This window comes from Penicillium soppii (assembly GCF_028829465.1).
Source record: "Penicillium soppii strain IBT 18220 chromosome Unknown utg000004l, whole genome shotgun sequence".
Lineage (NCBI taxonomy): Eukaryota > Fungi > Ascomycota > Eurotiomycetes > Eurotiales > Aspergillaceae > Penicillium > Penicillium soppii.
The window spans coordinates 1,991,442-2,013,787 of record NW_026643234.1 but is presented as its reverse complement, the minus strand read 5'-3'; the positions used below and the strand labels follow the sequence as shown (position 1 = coordinate 2,013,787).

The following is a 22,346-nucleotide window of genomic DNA, read 5'->3' as shown; positions in this document are numbered from 1 at the left end:
ACAAACTTATAATCAATGTCTACAGGTACGTATCAAACGTCTACAAATTGCACGGTAGAAAAGAAGTGCACAAAACGAGGGTAGTGCATTTAGTAAACAATCATCATCATAAGAGCCGAGTCAACTTTCACTAATTTCGTGGCGGTCAACAAAAAACGAGTAAGTGAATAAGACAAACTGGTTGAACACGAGAGAGTACGAAGTTACTCAGCACACTCGCGCTTGCGGGTCTCATAGACACGCAAAGTCTCCTCAGCCGCCTTGACACCACTCATAACCATAGCGCCAAAGGTAGGGCCCATACGGTTGAAGCCGTCAATCTCAGACAGCTCCATACCACCGATGATGAGACCCTTGGCAACCTCACGAGTGTTCTTAACAATGGCATCCTCGGCAGCGTTCATGTCAAGACCGCGCATACCACCAAGCTTCTCAATGGCGCTCATAGAGACAAGACGCTTGGCGCAGAAGGCACCGAATGGCCCGTCATGGCCAGTGGTGCTGACAATGATGGGGGCATTGATAGTGTTGGGGTCCATGCAGGAGTGATCGTCGTGGTGGAGGGTGACGAGAGTCCAGTTGACGACAACACCGGCGAGACGGACGCTGTCGCCGTCCGGGCGGGTGATGAGGTCCTCGACACAGGTTGCGTTGAAGAGCTTCACGTTGGGGAAGGCGAGGACCTTCGACAAGAGAGTCGAAGTGAACTGTGCGGCGTGCTTGACCACGACGAAGTTCGGGTTCGAGGGCTCCTCCTCGAAGGGAACGCCGAGCTCAGTCAGGAAGGCGTCCGCAGGGCGGCGGAGGACCATTGCGCTGAAGAGCTGGCCACCGAGCCAAGCACCACCTCCTATTGGGTTTGTTAGTGGATGTCCGAGATGATTATCTACAGGTCTGCTCCCACAGGGAACACTAACCGGGTGACACGGAGGCCTCCAGGATGGCAATCTTCAGGTCCGGGCGGGCCTTGGCCAGCACATAGGCAGTGCTCAGACCACAGGAGCCGGCGCCGACGATGACAACATCGCTCTCGGCGTAGGTGTCCAGGTCCTGGAAGTACCGACGGGTCATGGCGCGAGAGACCTGGCTCTCGCGGATGGGGGCGAACTTGAACTCATCCCATTTGCCACCGAACTGCTCCAAAAGCTTGGACTGGCCCTGGCCGGTCAGGGTGGTGGTCACAGACTCAGGGACGATGACCTTGCCTTTGATGCCGGTAGGGGCAACAGTAGCAGACTCAAACATGGCAGCAGGAGGAGACATAATGGGTTAGGGATCAAGTTGATAGGTTGACTTCAGTTTCTTGGTTAGTTTGGCAACTCGACATTTGGAAAGGAGTAGGGGAGGGCATGATCCTTTCGCTGGTATTATCCAGATCAAGTTGAAAGCCGTATAATCTCAGAATGAACTCGCATCAATGATGAAGCTGTTGTTTTAGATGAGGACATCCAGACAATAGAGACACCACCAATATGAGAACAAACACCGGCTCACACCCAGAAGTTACCTGAGATACCTTGATCCCTGAGGGATAATATGCCCAGCCAAAGAGAATCCATGGCTCCCAAAGGAGGGGCAGTATTTACTTGTCCGTTTGGGATCTAGATGATGGTCAGCCCTGCAGTAAGTAGTAGGTAAATGATGGCAAATAGTTACTGTTGTAGTAAATTATTCAATTGAGATATGAAGAGAAGAAAAGAAAAAGAAACCAAAGTACGAGGGGTTGTTCAACCTTATATATGCAGATTGATGTCAATTAGACCCCGCCATCCCAACTTCGATGTCATACTTTTCCCGACTCTCTCCGGTTTCCGGTGAACTCATTTGCCCGGTGAGAGCTACGTTGTACGAATCAAAATGCAGATCACACACACATCAAATATGAAAGTGACGTTCTAGCTTTTCTGGTTGTGGTTTACCTTCGCCATTAGTGGCCCGGAGCCTTCTGCCCCGATTTCTTACTTGGCCCCACGCTTAGGTTTCCCGTCAAGAAAAAGATATATTGTAGATCTAGTAACTAATATAGTTAGGCAGGAAACAATCAACTGATCATTTACTGTAGTTGTACAGATGAGATCGCCGCTGTCAAGCTTGCTACGACGCACAGATCGAATGTTGTCATTGCGCTTATTGACGGGCCGTGAATATCGGAGCGAAAAGGGTTGTACAGAAGTCAATGGGAGCAATTGGCTGGAATAATCTAGTTAGGTCCATTTAGATGTTAATATCTGGTGTATGTTTTGATCATTGGGAATCTATTATGTATTCTATGCAGTTGGCTTTCTCTCAAAACCCCAGTGAGCTCCCGTCCTGACATCATAACAGTCGTCAACACTTAACTTAACCCCCAAGTCGCAAATACATAAGCCCAGGAAGTAGATAAATGGAAACCAAGCATTGCAAATTCACAACACATAACGGAAATTAGCACCGTAATTGTCCTCGGCCACCGGGGCATCAGCAGATTTCGCTGGGTCTTCAATCCGGGGCCCATATTTCTTGTCAAGCCTCCGGTTCTCAAAGATAAGAAGCACACGCAGAGATAAAGCGAGGAAGGCAGTGAAGAACATGAAGGCTGCGCAAATGGTCATACCCTTCACGTACCGTGGAGCTTCAGCATCGGGAAAGACATTGGTACCCAGGAAAGGGCCACATTGGCCGATAATATTGAGCAAAACAATACCCCCACCACGGCGGGTATCGGAGCCCTGGTTGTCTGGAGCAGATGCAATTAGTAAAAAGTTGCTCGTGAAAAACCTTAAAGAAAGATGACTCACTCAGAACCCACGGCAGGATGTTGGCGATCGAGGGGAAGACCCCACAAGCCGCCAAGAAGACTCCAAAATATCGAACACCCACTGATGTGCAAGTCGCGCAGAGGATATACCCCACGCCACCAACCACTGATAAACCAACGATCGTCAATCCACGTTGCTGAGTGCGATCCGCCACCCAAGTGGTCGCGATCGTCGCCAAAAATGAGGCAAAGAATGGAGGAGCAGTAAGACCTTGGGCGTTAATGGCCGTGAATCCCATTTCCTTGAGAATTGTGGGCAGGAACACGGGAAGCGAAGAGAAACTAACGTTACAGCTGAAGTACATAAACTTACCACGAAATTGAGATCAGCCAGCGTGCTCTCGGTAAGAGATGGGGAGGGGCTCTTCCACTCACTGCTGTAAGCCACGCTTTCGCATCGAGAAGCGTCTCACCCAATTCCTTCCATTGTATCCTCCCAGCCCGCTCCGTCTCCCCAGACTGCTGCAACAAACGTGCGCGCGCAATATCTTTTTCCTCTTCCGTGAGGAATTTAGCTTCCTGCGGACTGTCCGGCACAAAGAACCAGGCCAGTATAGCTGCTGCGCAGACGGGAAGACCCTCGACCAGGAACAGCAATCGCCAGTTTGCAATTGAAGCATGTCCCGAGGTAATACCATAGGCCAGGGCACCGGCGAATGTATTCGCCAATGGCGCAGCGCCGGCATACATACCGCATCGAAGACCCAACTCATGGCGGCGATAGAAAAAGGACATCAGATAAACCACACCGGGACCAAAGGCGGCCTCAAAAGCACCCATCAAAAAGCGGAGCGCCATCATGCCTTGCCAATTAGTGGTCGCTGCCTGGCATGTTGCAACCAAACCCCTGCCAGTCGTCAGTTCATGGTCCCATATGCACTGCCCATCCTTGCTGATCAATTGCGTTGCGCGTGAAATACATACCATGAAAACACGGTAAAGGCAGCCCATTGGTGTGGCTTGACGACCTTCCACATCAACCCAAAGACTTCGAAGACCGTATATGAAATGTAAAATATCGTTAACAGCCAGGCGTAGCTCTTCGAATTGAGGCCGAGATCCTCTTCCATACCGGCGATTTTAGCATTGCTGTATCAATCAGAGTCAGCTGTTATGGACTATTACGGCATGTAGGCTTGATTTAGGTATTGTAAACGGACCCGATGTTACTTCGGTCAAGGGCAGCGAGGAGATCTAGCAGAAATCAAATTGTCAGCGCAAAATCTCACATCAATTGCAGTTATTTCGCACTTCAAGACATACAGAAAAAGGCCATCAAAGTCGGGAGATGCCAATCCAATTTCCTCACAACTTGGCGCTCCAGGTCGGGGTCTATTGTCGCCATTGTCGCGCTTGGTGGTTTCTCCTGATGTGCGGGCGCGGTAACTTTCTGAACATCTTCATCTGGAGCTGGCTGTATTACATCCTCCGGTGGCTCGTTTTTTCCGAAGTAGCCCATGCTGGTGATTTAGGGGAGTGAAGGGAATTGAAGGGGGATTGGAAGAAAGAAAATGTGTTTCATTGTGTTTAGGCTTAGAGAGCTGGAAACAAGCTATGATCGACAAAACTAAGTGCATTGAGCAGCTGACGACCAGCTCGGCTCAAGCTGCATCGCAGCGATTGGCGGTAGAATTGACTATTGATATCCATAATTGGTCGCCTCCACAGACGGAGTTGGTGACGATTCTCCGATTTTCAGGTGGAGAGAATGGAGAGAAGAGAGACGAATGGGAAGAGTTGGGGTGTTGTGGAGGGTTTGGCAAAAGCTTGGGTGGAGCCACGATCTTTGGACAGGGATAATCTCCAATGATATACTATACTGCAATTGTAACGATATGTGAGGCAGATTGAGGATTATAAGCATATATAGATAAGTTTGTAAGGTTTTATATTACATAGTTATATCGTTTCCGTTTAAATGTACAATACTGCATACGACTTATAGTGCAGTATCTACATGCATTGAGGTTATGGATGTATGTATACATACGTACTCGCATGTATTAATATGATTGAGTTAGACAAAGCAAAGCCGAATATATAAAATATCAAAGTAGTCATTTAGTGCCTCATCTGCTTCTTAAAAGATCAGAAGCTTGGAAGAAGATTTGGATGCCCGAAGATGAAGGTGTCTTGCATCTCAGGCTCCTATTACCTACCGTATCAAAAATCTCCCGCGTCGTTAGTGTCGCGTTCAGCTAAACTCCCCATCATCGTTGCGCCCGCCCCGTCCATCTTCTCCCATCCCAATTGACTTCCGTGCTTTGCTCCTGACTTTTTTCTTTCCTTCTTATAGTTGATTGCACTTGGCAATCAGGCGCCCAATATGGACGATCCAGCTTCTCGCATCCCGCAGCAACTGGTAGGAGACCCAGCACTTGCTATCGCATTGTTGTATTTGTGACCCCGACTGACCTTTTCGCAATATTGCAGCTGCCCCATATGCATCTGGTGTCGCGCAATCGCTATCCAAGCATGCACATGATGCCCACTGAGACTGCCGTTGAATACTTGACCAGCGCTCCCCGGATTTGCCAAACTCAACCAATGCACTGGACCTTCCTTGACGGCCCTCCTGATGGAACAGTCATGCTCACTTGGCAGCCGTTGAACCACCTGGGTAACAACTTTGCTAGCGATGGATATGTTTGGGCAGACCAAGAGCAGGTCTTTACCTTTGAAGCTCGCGGATACGTATGCTTTCCCTCCAAGTCAAAATTCAGGTTGATTGTCTTCTAACACACAAGAAAATAGTCTGTTGAGATGTACCTTCACCGCAGTGGCTTCCACCCTCCCAATGAACCCGTTGCGACTCATTGTCGCAAACGCTATCGTATCACTTCCTGCAAAGTTCCCAATGCTCCTCAGCCAGACCCCTCCCTCTGGATCGTCCACTACTCGCGCGCAGCTCCCCAGGACCATGCACCAGCAAACCGAATTCCTGCCACCCCCCAGATCCAAGGAATGATGGGTCAGCGTCGTTTCCTTCAGAGCCAAGGACAACTGGCTCGCAAGGACTTTTTGCTTCACGACCGAAACAATTGGCCAGTCATCAACTATCCACAGATGGCTCCTCAAAATTTTGGACAACCCGGTGCTTTCCCAAATGCCCAGCCACGTGGGCCGGGTTTCTACCCTCCCCAGGGCCACCCAAGTGCTGCAGTTCCACCCAGTGTGGCCGCAGCTAAAGGCCCGCGCGGCCACCGTGCACCCTCATCTGCTCTTGCTTCCGCTACTGCCGATTTCGCCGTTGAAGACGAGGATGTGTCTGGCGGCGACACAATGGATCTCCTGACGCCCCGCGATGTTAGCAAAATGCGGTATCAACAGCACCACGAGTGGATGGAGGAAATATTCTCATCACCATACAGCATTACGCAAATCACGCCAGTCTCTCTGGGTCTGGGCCGAAAGGGCGAACTTGAATCACTGACTGCGGGCTTCTTTGATGCTCCTGTCGGAACCTCAGGGGGGGGAAGGCGAGGAGGCAGGTGATGCTCCCCAGGCCACCAAGATGGAATCAGCCAAGGCAGAGGAATTCGCAGAACGTGTTTCCAAGAAAGTCGCAGACATGACCGCTGAAATTGAAAACTTGAAGAAGCAGCACGCACGCCGGATGCAGCGTTTCAATCGCACCTCCTTGCTCAAAGATGCCGAGTTACGTCTCCGAGAGGCTGCTGCCGACCCAACTGATAAGGGCCCCGAGATTTGGAGACTGGAAGGCCGTGTCGTCGTGCCTACAGAGGAAGAGACACCACAACTGGATTACATTGAAGATAAGGCCAAGTACAGGGTCGATGATATTGTCAGGGAAGTGGAGGGCGTATGGAAGAAACAAATTGTAGCTGAGCCCAAGGTATCATGTGTCGAAAAAGGTGGACTCTTGGAGAAGATCGAGCCCGAGCACAAAGATGAGCCTGACCCGTTCACCAACGACCTGGTAATGGAACACGACGAGTCCCACCTCCTCAATCAGTTCGGCAGTCCAGGCGTTGGCGGTGGCGTGCCTTCGGGCGTCTCTGTCAACGGACAACCAGTCCCCGGCGCTGATCTTTCGGGAGACGTCGACATGGATATGGGTGACCAGCTCCATGGCGGTCCCAATGGCCAGCCCAGCGATTGGGTCATGGTCAACAACGAGAGCAAGGATCATGGCGCTGTGGGCGGAGAATTCGACTTCACCAACATTGACAGTGCTGGAGATGCGTTGGCAGCTTACAGCGAGCAACACGATGGGCTCGATTTGCCGGATCTGGAGAACTCGGCGTTTGGCGATGCTTTCCATGCTTCGGACAATGAGCACTCGCACCACCCCGATGCCGATGATATTTCCTAGATCATTTCCAGAATTCTTACTACGAAGGCGCGTTTTTTTAATGAATGATAGCGGACGATTTCTTGCTCTGCCTTGGGCGTTTGGTTTGTTGTTGTGCTCCAGGGACCTGGATTCTATGCAATTTGCTTTAGTTGGGATGTACAATAAGCTTGGCCACAGGGGGAAATTATTTTCTTTTGATGGTCTTTGAGTTTTCTATTTTTTTTTTCTCTCGACTTGTGAGGATTGAGGGGATCTATGATCACACTCAATCCGTATTCTTCCTATTTTTCCACTGATATTGTGAACGTAAATACTGGGGACAAAAAAGTCTTCCTATTGTACTAGGCAAGGTATCCGAATTAAAATAGGCCCTAGTACAGTGTCCACGGGTGTAAACAAGCCTTGAGTTTCTCATGTATATGTTCTTCATGGCCACAGCTTCCTGGGGGTACAGTACTGAATCTGTAAGTTTAGTCATTTACCTAGGTATGGAGTTTCTATAGTAGTACGTATGGGTCGTTATCCTCAAATGCCGGGAAGCTGGTGGAGAATGACGATCAGCCGCCCTATATAAAGATCATGGTGAACCAAACTTGAAAAGACCATCACCACTCATAGTTCAAGCTAAACCTTAAAAAAAAAGAGTGAAAAAAGAGAGACGGAATTGGAAGTGGAATCAACTCCATGATCTCAGCTTCTTGTCATGACGTCAGACAGCCACCGGGTTACGGTTCCTTAGAGAAAAAAAAAGACTTAATAGACTTTGGAATCGTCATCTATAGGAAGGTGCTTATCACACACTTGTTCCCCTCTTTGACACTTTTGACTATTCTATTAATTCTATCACTCCTATACCTCCGATAAAACCTACAACTCCTATCCAAATTCTACATTTTGTATCATCATATCTACATAATGTTTGAAACCCCCAACTGCTGGATGCCTCAGCCATCACTAACCAAGCTCCAGGAACCGCAACCTTTCATTCCGATCGCGCAAAGAGCCGCCTGCCAACCGGCATCGGTTCAGCATCTCCACTTTCCGCGGGATGCAAGCGCCCGAGCTCAGCAAAAAGATGACCAAGCTGATCAAGAGTGAGAATTCCGCCATCGGAGCCCATGAAGCAGCCGGACGTGAGCGTACCTCGATCGCCGCCCAGCTCTCCGAGTGGGGAGAGGCAACCGATGACGACAATGTCTCCGACATCTCCGACAAGCTCGGCGTCATGCTCGCCGAGATGGGAGAGCAGGAAGATGTCTTTGCGCAGAACCTGGAGGATTACCGCGGCATCCTGAAGCAGATTCGCAACATGGAAGCCTCGGTTCAACCGTCGCGCGACCAACGCCAGAAGGTCACCGATGAGATTGCCAAGCTCAAGTACAAGGATCCTCAGAGTCCGCGCCTTGTCACTCTGGAGCATGAGCTGGTCAGGGCCGAAGCTCAAAACTTGGTTGCTGAGGCACAACTGTCTAATATCGTATGTTTGAATTCCTTTGTGTTTCATTTTATTTTAAGACATGACCCAAAGAAAAGCTCCATACAGACTTGCTAATCATCTGTTTCACCTGCAGACGCGCCAAAAGCTGAAGGAGGCCTATGATATCCACCTGGCCGCTGTGATCGAGCGCGCCGAGAAACAGACCATCTTGGCCCGCCATGCTCGTCGTCTCCTCAACTACATTGATGACAGCCCCGTTGTTCCCGGTGATGCCCGTCAAGCATACGACCATGAACTCGATGCTCGCCAGATCCTCGAAGACGCCGAGAATGACCTCCGCGGATGGGAGCCCTCTGTCGAGCCCATTACCTCAGCTGCCGGCCGAGAGTCTCCCTCTCACATTAACGGTATCAGCCATTCTGGTCATGTCAATGGACTGGATAACGTGGAAGAGCAAGAATCGGACGTTTTGGATGATGCCTCTGCGGTCGAGACCACCAATGTTACTGCACCGGTGGAGAGTGGTGCGCCACCAGCAAAGATGCTGGTTGAGCCCGCTGCATGATCGTCCAGATCCAGCGGTCCCCTATGGTTCTTAAGAACATAATCTAGCTGTTTCTTGTTAATTCGACTCTTCACGCGTCAGATTGGGCACCACTTGGTGTATTCGACTTTGGGAATGGCGTTTGTACTGGATAGGCGACGGGGTTTATACTCGGGAAATATGCAAATTGTGTATTATAAATGGTTTAGTTCGTTAATCGTTGTATTATTCTCTTTTCAGTTGAATTGGTCTGAAATGGTCCCTGAATCTCGTTTAGAATGTCCGGCAAATTTTTATATTCGGGTATGCTCTTCCAGACGTTTTTAGATGCCATGTAGGTCTTTCTGGTGGATGTGCTGAGAGGATGAATTGCGGAGTTCAAAAGACGTGGAACTGGTGAAGCAACACGTGACCGCAGGCGCCAGAGTGACGCGGAAACCTGAGCTCCAGCGGAGCTTCACCCATCACTTGTCTATCTTGCCACAATCCCTTTTCCGTCTCCAGCATCTTTTCTCTACCCCACCTTGCTATATCTCCGTTTAGAACATCATGGATAAGCTCGTCGCCCAATATTCGCGCCCTCCCCATCAGAATGAGATGTACTCGGAGCAAGCGCAGCAGGACCTCACTGCGAGCGTTCCTCCGCTCTCACTGAAATTCAGTCTTCCTCCTGTTGACAACGTGAGTACTGCGTGGAAATTATGGCAGATTCTCTTTGAATTGGATGGCGATTTGCTTGGGAAGTTGTATCTTGTATCTATCTTGACGTCAACCCAACTTGCGCCGTCATCACAGCTACGTTCGAGAGCATCGCTTGCCAGAAGCTTTCTTCCTAGTGTCAAGAAAACAATAGACTAATGCTGGTTCTCTACTTTTAGCACTCCGCTTTCCTGCGTGCCATGACCGATGACCATTCCAATCCCAGCTGTCCTATCAAGCTCGCCCACGGCACAACTACCCTGGCCTTCCGTTTCCAGGGCGGTATCGTACGCCCACCTCCCCGTTGCGCCCGGAAATTGATATTATGGAGTAAGCTGGATGTTTGCTGATATCGGATTAGATTGTGTGTACCGATTCACGAGCAACAGCAGGCAACTGGATTGCCAGTCAAACAGTCAAGAAGGTCATTCCTGTATCGCGGTTGAGTCGGGGTGAGGACAAGAAGTCGGATCTACCTACGCCAGGTCTTTTGGGAACAATGGCCGGTGGTGCAGCTGTAAGTTTGGAATTAGTTTGGGCCGAAGCAGTGGAGATCCGTTGCTGATGATGGGATTCTAGGACTGTCAATATTGGTTGCGTTATCTGAGTCAGCAGTGCACTCTGCATGGTAAGATTTCTGAAGTTGCAGAACTCATATAGAAGGGTATAGCTGATCATTTCTCTCTAGAAATCCGACACAAGCGCCGTATCACTGTTGCGGCTGCTTCGAAGATTCTTGCCAACCTTACCTACGCCTACAAGGGCTACGGACTTAGCATGGGAACTATGTTAGCAGGAGTATGTTTTAAATATTATGTGACCGTGAACTATGGAGACTGACAATGTTTCTAGATGACGCCTCAAGAAGGACCTGCCCTCTACTACATCGATTCCGACGGCACCCGTCTCCCCGGTAACCTGTTCTGTGTTGGATCTGGTCAGACTTTCGCTTATGGTGTGCTGGACGCTGAGTACAAGTACGACTTGACAGAGGAGGAGGCATTGAACCTCGGACGCCGGGCTATTCTGGCTGCCATGCACCGTGATGCTTACTCCGGTGGTTTCATTAACCTGTACCACGTCAAGGAAGAAGGATGGGTGCACCACGGCTTTGATGACATGAACCCTATCTTCTGGAAGACTAAGCTCGAGAAGGGCGAATTCTCCAACGTGACGTCTACCCTCTAAATGGGTCTAGGCGAATGAAAGTGTAATATTGATATGTCTGATTGTGCTTAGGTTTCCAACATGGAATTCAACCTTATATGGTGTTCAGTAGGAGTGTTCAGTAGGATGGAATGGAGCCGATAAAACTTTCTTGCAGGTTCTCCATCTCCTATAGCAGTAACTCCATATTATTCTATCTTCTTCCCTTCTGAGCATGTTTCATAACATGTCCAAAAGCCCCAAACCCAACCTTAGACAGCCAACTGCCTAGCAACTTCAATATGGGGGAATCTTCCCTGAATCAGCCGGAACTTATCCAGCAGGATATTCTTCGACATCACCTGCAAATTATGAAATGAGAACACAACATCCTGCATAACAACAATATCCTCAATCCTCTCCGTCGTCTCCTCCCTCGTGGCTTGCGGTACATGAATCACCACATCAGCAATAGTATTAATAATCTCCAGCAGCTTGCTAACCATCGACGACCCATGCACACGAATAGTATTCTGCTCGATCTTAGTCAAAAATTGCCTGAGCTGACTCGACAATCTCAAGGGCATCTCCAACTCCAACGAAGGACACGATGCATGCGAGCTCAGCAAACAATTCGACATCGCCATCTGCCACAACAAGGTCCTCATCCACTGCCGCGTAATGACCAAATCCGCCTGCTGCAACTCCGACAACACAGCCACCTCAACCTCCCACAACTCATCGTCCAATTCGCGATGTTTCCCCTCAACCCACGACGCCGTCACCCCCGACCGATCCCCAATCCAATGACTAATAAAGCTCGCATCAAGCATGCAAAAGGTCTTAATCACCTGCGTCCACCCCGCCTGGATCCCCATCGACACAGACGCCGTCGTCGTGTCTTCCTCCGGGTACTGTGCTGGCGGCAGCGTGACCGGCGAGAAATACACGATCGACATGAACCGCTCGTGGATGAAACACTGCCAGTAGAGGCGTTGGCGGCGGGCTCGTTCGGCGCCGCTGAGGCCCGCTAAGACGGTTTTGTCGCTTATGCGCAGAATCTGGATCATGCTTATTGCTTCGCGCAGGTAGAAGAAGCCTAGGTCGTAGTGGCCCAGGCTCATGGCGCACATCTGGATGAAGATGCTTGTCATGGCGCGGAGGATGGAGGGCCGGAAGCCGATTACCAGTGGTTGTTGGGCTTCGACGGATTGGCGCATTAGGTCTGTTATTTGGGAGGTTGAGGGTGGTGTTGAGCTAGTTTGTGAGGCGCGGGTTAGGTCGAGGGTAACCGCTGTGAAGGCGTAGACGAACGAAGCGTGTTCTCTTTCCGTGTCCATTTTTGTGATTGAGTTGAGGATTTCGGTGTCCGTGATTATGGGGCTGAATGGATATACGTAGGACATGTAATCCGGGAGAAGACTCTCGAAGTATGAGGGTGGGAGTTTGGTTGTCAGGGGAGAGAGACGCGGCATCAAGGCTGTGGTTTTTGATGTGGCACCGCTTTTATATTTTGAGATGACTGCACCACGATGCAGTGAGTGCTTTCTTGATCGTGCTGAGCGATTCTCTGTGTAGGTACAGAGAAGATCCAGGTGCTCGCATTGTTGGCATCTCTGCTGACCGTTGCAGCGGACTTTACGTCGATTACAAGGGTCGCATGCTTTGGGGACTCGCGACACTGATCTTGGGCTCGCCATTTGTGCTGGACTGTTTGAAACCAACTGTAAACATTTTCTTGTAAACATTTACAGGTGAGATGATCGCCTTTAGCTCTCCCCCGCGTTTGATGTTAAATGTCTTGGCAGTCAATACTCTTTCAGCGTAGCGGCACGGGACTGATCTCCGCATGCGCGTCTTCTTTTCTTCGAGGCGAATTATCAAATAAGATTTGAACTTATTAAAGGCTTGGCTGGGTTAGTGCAAATACCTCGGCATTCCCATGTCAAGACATTATAGGTGCAAAATTAGGCGAGGAATGATCTTGGCCAACGAATAGTTATTTTACGGGCAAAAAAGGGTTGATAAATATAGCATGCCATTTCAATTTGAAGCTATATTCTAATCAACATCGTAATATGAGTACCGAAAGCTAGATATAATGGCCGCAGCATATGTCCTAAACCAAATAGACCCGTCCCTCAAACGCCTGTAGTTCCTCCTGGGGATCCTCTATGTTGCTAGCTAGTAGTTTCCAATCACTCTGCGCAGTATCCAATTTTTCGAATTTCTGCGCTTTATCTGAGAAGTTGAGAGCAACAAACAACGTGTAGTCCTGGCTTTTCTTAGTATATGTGAAAACACTTTGATTCGGTTCGTCGAGAATCTCAAACAAGCCGAACACCATGAGATCGGCATACTGCTTACGCAGTGCATTCATCTGTTTCCAGAACGAAAGTACGGAAGAGTTGTCTTTCTCCTGCAGTTTTACGTTGATCTCAGGGTAGTTGTCATGTGGGCGCATCCATGGTTTTGCCGACGAAGACGAGAAGCCTGCGTTGGCTTCGGCATTCCATTGCATGGGAAGCCTGGAATGATCTCTAGCGAGGTGCTGCAGAGAAGTCATGGCTTTTTCAAGCTCCACTGGATCGTTGTTGGTGACTTTACTTGTCATTTGATAGTAGTTGATGCTGTCGATGTCTTTGTACTCGTCAATGGTCCACTCCTTCGGTGCGTTCACCATTCCAATTTCTTGGCCCTGGTAGATAAACTGCGTTCCTGACAGTGTGCTTTGCATCATGGCTAGCATCTTTGCAGAGCGGACCCTCAGTTCGGGTGTCTTGTCTGAGCCAAATCGGCTCACGGAGCGGCCCTGGTCGTGGTTTTCCATGAACACCGTCGTCCAGGCATCTGTGCCATTGATGATATCCTGTGTGCTCTTCACGGCAGCTTTGAGATCCCGCAGAGTCCAGCCTGGGAGTGTGGTCAAGTATTTATAATCCTTCCCCTGGCCGAGGTCCACGAGGTCGAATTGGAACACCATGCTCAGTTGCTTCTCTGCTGCTGAGACATACCGGAGAACACCTTCCAATGTATGTGTATTGGGCAATTCTCCAACAGTCATGGCGTCGTATTTAGACAGCACATTGTTCATCTCGCTCAAGTATTCGTGGATGCGAGGACCATTGCAGAACAATGAGAAAGCAGGCTGGGTGTCGGATTTGGGGTCCAAGATTGGCGCATTGGCATAGTCGGGATGCTTGCTGTACATGTTCACCGTATCGACACGGAATCCATCAACACCTTTCTGCAACCAGAATTCCATAGCAGACTCGTAGACTGCCTTGCGGGTTTCGGCATTCTCCCAGTTTACGTCGGGCTGCTCGACACAGAAAAGATGGAGATAGTATTCTTCTGTCTTCTCATCCCATTCCCAAGCACTGCCCCCGAAAACGCTACGCCAATTATTTGGTGGCTGGCGATTCCCATTGGCGTCATATTTCGCCGGCTTCCAGATGTACCAGTCCCGCTTGGGACTTGTCTTGGAAGAACGGGACTCCTGGAACCATTTGTGTTGGTCCGAGGTGTGATTCACCACCAAGTCCAGAATAATGCGCAGTCCTCGCTTGTGGCATTCATCGATGAGAGTCTCCATATCCTGGATGGTTCCGTATGGGGCATACACATTTTCGTAATCGGCGACATCGTATCCCATATCAATTTGAGGGCTGTCGTACATGGGGCATAACCAGATCACATCCACGCCAAGGCTTGTGATGTAGTCCAGCGAGGAAAGGATTCCTGGGATATCGCCGATACCATCGCCATTGGAGTCTTTGAAGCTTGCGGGGTAAATTTGATAGATAATCGAGTTTTTCCACCACTTTTCGCCGACTAGAGCGGGAGACATAGTATAAATGGATTGGAAGAGCAAGACAATGCAATAGAAGATGAGAAATATGGATGGGAGGTAGGGAAAGGTGAGTACAATATATAATAGTCCAATGTGACACGTTTTAGATAGTCCATGCACTATATCTTGACAATCGAGTCCAGATTCCTGCGCGATTCATAGTGTACGAAGGGCTGACGTTGTGATTGACTCGATGTCGGCCCGAGAGAGTGTCTGTCATACCTTCACTTATTGGCATGCGGGGTTATTATGTTATGACAAGGTAGGTGACAAGGTACGGAGTAGTTGAGTTATGAATTATTGTATTTTTTGGAAGAAAAAACACATGCGAATTCACCACTTTGTAACTAAAATGAAACATACAAAAGCAGTATAAAATGAGGGGAAATGAGAATTGCAAGGATGTCGGGCCGACTTAACACCAATCAACTCGCACATTCTCCCTAGTCGTTTCTAACCGAAATAGGAGAAGCCAGAGCCCTAAAAAAGCTAAACCAACACAAACACAACATGAGGCGATGGGAGTTAATATAGCACATGCTGCAGGCTAAGCCTTTTTCATCATGACCCGACATCAGTCGAATCAGCAGTCTCCCTGAAACCCCGGGATCATGTGGGCTGATCAACACAACAAAATCCGGGGAAACTATCCACACGCCACCGGTCCTCGCTTCTTGAAAAGGGATACGGGCCGCGGGCGAGCCGTCCAATGACACCCCAGCCCGTCCTCGCTCATAATAGACTCCCTTCTCATGCCATTGACCACAAAACTGTATATAATCACCCATCTACACCCGCATGATGAACATTGGTTTTTCTATCCAGTCCTGTTCAAACTGGACGGCCTGAAGATCCCCCAGTATCACCATCCTAAACCCAGCAATGGCTTCAGAGAAACTAGCCATGGCCGAGCATGTCGAAAAACACGACTCAATTACCCCAGAGGCAGAAGGCCATGCCCTGCCCGGGCACTCAGACCTAAAGACCAGCACCGAAGCCCACGCTGCCATCGAAAATGAACACAACATGACCCCCTGGCAAGCGCTGAAACTCTACCCCAAAGCGGTAGGCTGGTCCCTGCTCCTTTCATGCGCAATCATCATGGAAGGCTACGACGTCGTCCTCATTGGCTCGTTCTTCGGCTTCCCAGCCTTCAACGAGAAATACGGAGGCCTAATGTCCGACGGAAGCTACGGCCTAGCCGCCAAATGGCAAGCAGCTCTCACGAACTCAATGTCCTGCGGCCAGATCATTGGTCTGTTCATCAACGGCATCGTTTCCGAGCGCTACGGTTACCGCAAAACCCTAATGGCCTGTCTCGCCTCAACAGTCGCCTTCATCTTCATCCTCTTCTTCGCCCCAAATGTCCAAACCCTCGTCGTCGGCGAACTGCTCATGGGCATCCCACTCGGCGTCTACCAGACCCTCACCGTAACTTACGCCTCAGAAGTCTGTCCCGTCGCACTGCGCGCCTATTTAACCACCTACGTGAACCTATGCTGGGTCTTTGGACAGCTGATCGCCTCAGGCGTCCTGAAAGGTCTCGCCGACCGAACAGACGAATGGGCCTACCGCATTCCCTTCTCCATCCAGTGGGTCTGGCCCATCCCCATCTTTATCGGCGTGTACCTCGCGCCCGAGAGCCCGTGGTGGCTTGTTCGTCAGGATCGCCGCGAAGACGCCGTCAAGGCTGTTAGGCGGCTCACCCGCGCCGACATCCAGGGCTTTAACCCCGAGGAAACGGTGTCCATGATTATATACACGAATGCGCTGGAGAAGCGCGTTCAGACCGGTTCTTCGTACCTCGATTGCTTTAAGGGAACGGACCTGCGCCGCACGGAAATCGCTTGTTGTGTCTGGGCTGTGCAGAGTCTCTGTGGCGCTGGGCTAATGGGCTACTCGACGGTCTTTTATCAGCGTGCTGGGCTGGCGATCTCCCAGTCTTTCACTATGTCATTGGCGCAGTATGCGATTGGCGTCGTGGGGACGGTCAGTTCGTGGGTCATGATGACTTACTTTGGGCGGCGCACGCTGTATGTGAGTGGACTAGTTATGTTGGCTGTTGTACTGTTCGTTATTGGATTTGTGTCGATTGCGCCGGCGACCTCGGCGATATCTTGGGCTACGGGGTCGATGCTACTTGTTTATACGTTTGTTTACGACTCGACCATTGGGCCGGTATGTTTCTCACTGGTTTCTGAGATGCCATCTTCGAGACTTCGAATCAAGACCGTTGTCTTGGCGCGAAATTTGTATAATGTGCTCAATCTGGTGACGGGCATTATCATTCCTTACATGCTGAATGTGGATGCTTGGAATTGGAGGGGCAAGTCTGGGTTCTTTTGGGGTGCGCTTTGCGTTTCATGTCTTGTTTGGTCTTTCTTTAGGCTTCCTGAACCCAAGGGTCGGTCTTATGCTGAGTTGGATGTCTTGTTTGAGAACAAGGTGCGCACTAGGCACTTCCCAGCTGCGAAGACAGGCTTGGTTCAGGATGAGCTCAAGGGCGAGGGGTCTGCTTAATACCAGAAGGCATTATAAATATAGCGAGCTTGATTGATAATGCCATCGCCTACATATCAATCGACGTTTGATTGAATAAAATCTACCTTAGGTAACTTTCCACACAAAGAAATTTTGTTCAACACTGCTATTCTGCTGTAAGTGAATGATGTTCGTACAAGAAAGAATATTTGCAATAGTAATCTAGAAAACAGATGAGTTCAATCATTAAACCAGTATACGCCACCTATGACATTGGAACAACAAAAACAATTTTTCAACCAGCCAGACAATGGCATCAGTTATCCACCCAGAACTTCATGCGGATACCCATAGCAGCCAACTCAACATCGAGGTAGCGAAGGACACCAGGCACAGCAACGATGGTAACATCGTCACCACCAACATAGCGCTGTCCATTTCCATCCTCCCAAACCTCAGCACGGGAGTCCTCGAAGACAGCCTCACGAGCACAGCGGCGGCAACGCACAATACCATTCACACCGCCCAGAGCACCAACCGCACCAGAAGCATGGGCATTGTTGCTCTGCTGGTTCGGGGCAGCCTTAGCAGCAGCAGCAACAGCACCGGGGTTGATAGCAGTGCGGGAACGGGAAGAGCCCGAAACCGCAACCTGCGTGGACAAGAACGAGCCACAGCAGCGACAGATCCAGGTGTGCTGGGCGTCGGAGCAGTTCATGAGACGATCTTGCAAGAGGAATGCTGCACCGTGGGCAATCAGGGAGTCACGCTCCATCTCTCCGACACGGATACCACCACCCTTGGCACGACCCTTTACGGGCTGTCCGGTCAATGCGTTGACGGGACCCGTTGTACGCACCTGGAACTTGTCGTTCACCATGTGACGGAGACGCTGGTAGTAAACCAGACCCATGTAGATGTCGGCGGAGAATTCACGACCCGTAATACCAGAGTACAGGGGCTCGTTACCGTAGTAGTTGTAGCCTGCCTTCTTGAGCTGCTCACCGAAGTAGTCGGTGGCGGTGTTTTCCTCGGAGAATTGGAAGGGCGTGCAGTCTTGGGGAAGACCGTGCATGGCACCTGCTTTGCCGGCCATGGACTCGATCATCTGGGCGATGGTCATACCTGGGGAAAGTCAGTGGTGTCTGATTCAGTGAAGAGCGGGAAAACTTACGAGAGGGGAAAGCGTGAGGGTTGATGATCAGATCGGGCTGCATGCCACTCTCGGAGAAAGGCATGTCGGTCGCAGGCCAGAGCTGCGACAAGACACCCTTCTGACCGTGACGAGAAGAGAACTTGTCACCGATGACGGGCTTTCGGGGAATTCGGAACTTGACACTGAGAGATTGAGCAGGTTCATTGCCAGACTCAGAACCCATGATGCGGATGCTCTCGATATAGCCTTCTTCGGAATCCTTGTACTTCATGTAGTGGGTGATGCCGTCGACGTTGACGTACGAGTCGGAGGCAGGATCGAAGCGGACGTTGTGCCAAGCGGCGATCTTGTCACCCTCCTTGACGCGAGCACCAATGTGCGGCATTCCATCCTCGTCAATAACGGTGCGTACCTGGTCCTTGACCTCGTCGCCGGGTGCAAATCCGAACAGCTTGGTGACCTCGCGCTTGGACTTGTTGCGGCGGGAGTCATTGTCGGCCAGAGTGAGAACCTTGGTCTTGTAGACTGTACCGTGACCGAATCCACGTTCGTGGGAGGACTTGTTGATAATCATAGCGTCGTCCATATCGTAACCGGTGTAGGAGATGATGGCCACCACTGCGTTCATACCGTTGGGGAAGTTGTCCAGACCATAGGCATTGTAGAGCGGTGGGCGAACAATTGGCGTTTGACCGGTTTGAATACGGTACAACTTGTTATCTGTACGGTACGCGATTGATGTACCCGGTGTACCCATGGTTTGTTTGCTCATCTGGCACTGGTACATGTTACGCGGAGATTGGTTGTAATCGGAGAAGGGGGTCATGTTGGCGACGATGGAAAGGATGTTCGTGGGGGTGAACTCAATGTGTGTCGAGAGACCAGGAATCAGGTCAGACTCCACGCAAGCAATCTCCATGAAGGGCTGCTCGAAGGGTCCCACGTAATCGAGCTTATCAGATGGCAAATACTTGACAGGGCGGTACATTCTCGCTGATTGAGAGAACATGTAGATACCGGGGTATTGACCGCCACTGGAGTTAGGAATATATCCGATTTCCAACTCGCGAGGAATATTGTTCTTGCCCTCGACCTTCCAGAAACGAATGGTATCGGCGATTCTTTGCGCCTGCTTGGGCGAGCAGTAACCGACAATTCTACCATCAAGTTGGACGACAACGCTCTCGTCAATCGCCACAGAGGACTCGGACCGAACACCAAGTTGGACCAAAATCCGAGGGAGGTGGGAAACATCCAGGTTATCCGTAGAGATCAAACACTTGTGTGACAAGTGATTGAGCAGACCGCAAGGCGATCCATCAGGAGTGTGCACAGGGCAAAGGAATCCCCAACTTTCTGGAAGCAGCTTACGAACAGTGGTAGTCTTCAATTGGGCGAAGAAACTACCACGGTGAATCATGCGGAAGTGACTGATGAATCGGTAGAAGTTGATCTTTTCAGCGATGACGGTGTAACCGGAAGTTTGTTGCAAATCAAGACCCGTAGGACTGACCAGGTTACCAGTGGAGAGGAAGTATTCAAGGGCATTACCGATGTTCTCGTTCGACCTTTTGACGATCTTGGACAAGAAGTCCCGATCAAATGACTCGTCGGTAAACTTGGCGCCATTGTTGCGAATGGACCAGTCCCGGGCAATGGGGCCAAATGATCGAAGCCATTCCTCAATACGTTCCTTGAGGATCATTCCGTATAGGAAGCCACCAAGCAGAATTTCCTGATTGGAGACGGCATCTGGGTTGTCAGGAGCACAATCTCCTGCGACGGTGGAATACAACTTCCGGATCATGAAAGTGATCATCTTGAACTTGTCCCAATCTTGAGACTCGGTGACATTCTCGTTTCCAAGATGAGGGAGAACGACCTTACGGAGGAACTCAGTGCCAACTTCCTCATCGGGCATGTCAGCGGGGACACCGAGCACGGGTCGGAAAGCCTTGCCCAGGTGGGCTCGGCAATCGTGCTGACTGTGCTTCTGGTAGGCCTGGTAGGTTCTCAACAGGAGCTCAACACGGTCTGTGACGAAGGTGTTGTCCAGACCTTTGGAAGCGACACCACCAACAATCGACTCGAAGATTTCACGGTCGTTGGTCTCAGCAAGAGCCTTGAGGATCATCATCACGGGGATAAGGTATTCATTCTTGCGCCATGAGAAACGGAAGGTGACGTTTCCATCAGAGAGATAATGCAGCACGTTGGTCTGCGATGTTTGATCAGGACGGACTGAGCGAATCTGAACACCGAACTTGGTGTAAGTCTGGCCACGCTTTACGAAGGAACCACGAATGATTGACATGGGGTAATTGCGCTTGCCGACGATCAGCATACGAATCAGCTTCTCGTTACCGTTCACGATGTAGAAACCACCCAGCTCCTCGGACTCTTCCTTGTGTCGCACGAGCTCGTCGGGAGACGCGTTCTCAAGGTGACACCGGTTGGTGCGCACCATGATAGGGACGTTACCGAGCTCGCGGACAGACTCCTGCCAGTCTCCGTTGTTGACCTGGTACTCGAGACGAGCGCGAAGCTTGCCACGGTATGTCGCATGGCGCTCTCTGCATTCTGAGGGGTAGATTTCACGGTTGCGGGTTGTGTACTTGTTGGTTGGTGGCAGAGTGGGCTTGTCGAGGAAGATTTCACGGACGCGGACGTTCAAGCGATTCCGCTTGGGTGGGCGAAGGCCCTCGGCTTCGCGAGCCTTCTTCTGCTCATAGGTCTCAAGCTCTCCATCGAGGAATGTCTTGATACCGATGTCTCTCAATCCTGCGTCTAAGATCTTGCTATCCTCAAAGAGAGCATTGAAAGAATCGATATGCGGCCGGATAGACTCGGCCAACGAAGGGTAGGCTGTGTGATCTGCAGGGGGATTCTTGAAAAGATTCTCCCGTCGCAGGGTGTCATAGTCGACCGACCACTGTGTATCGGTGGCTGCGGGCGCCATGGTGGATATTCGCAGCTCTAGAAGACTGGCTGATGCGGTATAGGGAAAAAACTTGCGATGATGAATAATACAGTAGGTGTGACCGTCAATGTATAAAATATAGGGTCAGAGTTGCAGCAGGCCAATTCCTCAGCCTTCCCAGTATTATATCAGCCACGAAACCCAGGGTATTGAACCGACAATGGCAGCTGCCAGACGAGAATGAGTAGCAACTGTTCTTCTTGGGGAAATTTTTCGAGAGTGGAGCCTGGCCGGTTATCCTCACGTGGTGATATGAATTTTGTCGCCTGAGGCGCTAATTCGATGTTCATATCATGGATGTTCCTTGCACTAATGTTAGTTCCTACATATGTGCGGAGAACATGTTCTCATGTTCTCATGAACTTCTTGGAGCTCAATGGGTGGTTAGCACTTCTCTAAGCCACATTGTTGCCTAGCTCCTCCCAAAAAAACAAGATGTCAATGTACACCTTTCTCCTAATCCAACCAACACAATGCGGAAAACGGAATACGCCACACGGCTGAGCGGATATACTACACAATGGCACAGTCACAAACACCCCTCTTGTAAGACCAATGGAGCCTAAGCGCCTCGAGTCATGTGCACCTGTAGATCTTTAAAGAAAACCTACAAAGTAGATATATCTCCTTGTATCGATGTTTGTCGGTTCCGTTAAACGCCTTTAATAATTAGTTTAAGGCATTCCTTCATTTTGAAATTCGAATCAGAAAAAACAGGTTCTTCATATTTCTCTACCTCCCCCCTCTTTACGGTGTGACAATATTGCTTTTTTTTATTTATTTTTTGTTTTTATATTTTTGGCCTTTTTCTCTTCACCTTGAAACAACATTTGAATAAAAATTATCAGTTTAAAGGTGTTGAAGCGTACTTGCTCAAAATCGACCCCACCTGGCGCACCCTGGCTTTTGTCATCCTGAACATTTTCCAACGGCA

General features: G+C 50.0%; 9 protein-coding genes across 9 annotated transcripts; 4 read left to right on the top strand and 5 right to left on the bottom strand.

The window, feature by feature from the left end:
* Positions 1–203: 203 nt before the first annotated feature.
* thiA (thiamine thiazole synthase) lies at positions 204–1,263 on the bottom strand (the record flags this gene model as incomplete). The annotated part of the gene is made up of 2 exons (XM_057239705.1): positions 204–850; positions 918–1,263. The coding sequence occupies 2 exons, from the start codon at positions 1,261–1,263 to the stop codon at positions 204–206; spliced, it is 993 nt and encodes a 330-aa protein (XP_057099000.1).
* A 1,142-nt stretch (positions 1,264–2,405) lies between these two features.
* N7529_004177 (putative MFS transporter) lies at positions 2,406–4,256 on the bottom strand (the record flags this gene model as incomplete). The annotated part of the gene is made up of 6 exons (XM_057239704.1): positions 2,406–2,716; positions 2,778–3,105; positions 3,173–3,644; positions 3,722–3,886; positions 3,958–3,991; positions 4,061–4,256. The coding sequence occupies 6 exons, from the start codon at positions 4,254–4,256 to the stop codon at positions 2,406–2,408; spliced, it is 1,506 nt and encodes a 501-aa protein (XP_057098999.1).
* Positions 4,257–5,281: 1,025 nt separating this feature from the next.
* N7529_004176 (uncharacterized protein) lies at positions 5,282–7,133 on the top strand (the record flags this gene model as incomplete). The annotated part of the gene is made up of 3 exons (XM_057239703.1): positions 5,282–5,491; positions 5,552–6,253; positions 6,303–7,133. 3 exons carry the CDS (start codon positions 5,282–5,284, stop codon positions 7,131–7,133), a joined length of 1,743 nt encoding a protein of 580 aa, XP_057098998.1.
* A 1,030-nt stretch (positions 7,134–8,163) lies between these two features.
* Positions 8,164–9,118, top strand: N7529_004175 (Eisosome component PIL1/LSP1 family protein; the record flags this gene model as incomplete). Its single annotated transcript, XM_057239702.1, has 2 exons — positions 8,164–8,592; positions 8,687–9,118. The coding sequence occupies 2 exons, from the start codon at positions 8,164–8,166 to the stop codon at positions 9,116–9,118; spliced, it is 861 nt and encodes a 286-aa protein (XP_057098997.1).
* A 528-nt stretch (positions 9,119–9,646) lies between these two features.
* On the top strand, positions 9,647–10,984 carry pre2 (proteasome core particle subunit beta 5; the record flags this gene model as incomplete). Its single annotated transcript, XM_057239701.1, has 6 exons — positions 9,647–9,778; positions 9,976–10,083; positions 10,158–10,313; positions 10,376–10,424; positions 10,485–10,594; positions 10,649–10,984. The coding sequence occupies 6 exons, from the start codon at positions 9,647–9,649 to the stop codon at positions 10,982–10,984; spliced, it is 891 nt and encodes a 296-aa protein (XP_057098996.1).
* Positions 10,985–11,214: 230 nt separating this feature from the next.
* Positions 11,215–12,642, bottom strand: N7529_004173 (Zn(II)2Cys6 transcription factor; the record flags this gene model as incomplete). The annotated part of the gene is made up of 1 exon (XM_057239700.1): positions 11,215–12,642. One exon carries the CDS (start codon positions 12,640–12,642, stop codon positions 11,215–11,217), a length of 1,428 nt encoding a protein of 475 aa, XP_057098995.1.
* A 419-nt stretch (positions 12,643–13,061) lies between these two features.
* On the bottom strand, positions 13,062–14,792 carry N7529_004172 (alpha-glucosidase; the record flags this gene model as incomplete). The annotated part of the gene is made up of 1 exon (XM_057239699.1): positions 13,062–14,792. One exon carries the CDS (start codon positions 14,790–14,792, stop codon positions 13,062–13,064), a length of 1,731 nt encoding a protein of 576 aa, XP_057098994.1.
* An 885-nt stretch (positions 14,793–15,677) lies between these two features.
* Positions 15,678–17,315, top strand: N7529_004171 (MFS maltose permease MalP; the record flags this gene model as incomplete). Its single annotated transcript, XM_057239698.1, has 1 exon — positions 15,678–17,315. One exon carries the CDS (start codon positions 15,678–15,680, stop codon positions 17,313–17,315), a length of 1,638 nt encoding a protein of 545 aa, XP_057098993.1.
* A 277-nt stretch (positions 17,316–17,592) lies between these two features.
* N7529_004170 (DNA-directed RNA polymerase I core subunit RPA135) lies at positions 17,593–21,391 on the bottom strand (the record flags this gene model as incomplete). The annotated part of the gene is made up of 2 exons (XM_057239697.1): positions 17,593–18,401; positions 18,451–21,391. 2 exons carry the CDS (start codon positions 21,389–21,391, stop codon positions 17,593–17,595), a joined length of 3,750 nt encoding a protein of 1,249 aa, XP_057098992.1.
* Positions 21,392–22,346: the final 955 nt, after the last annotated feature.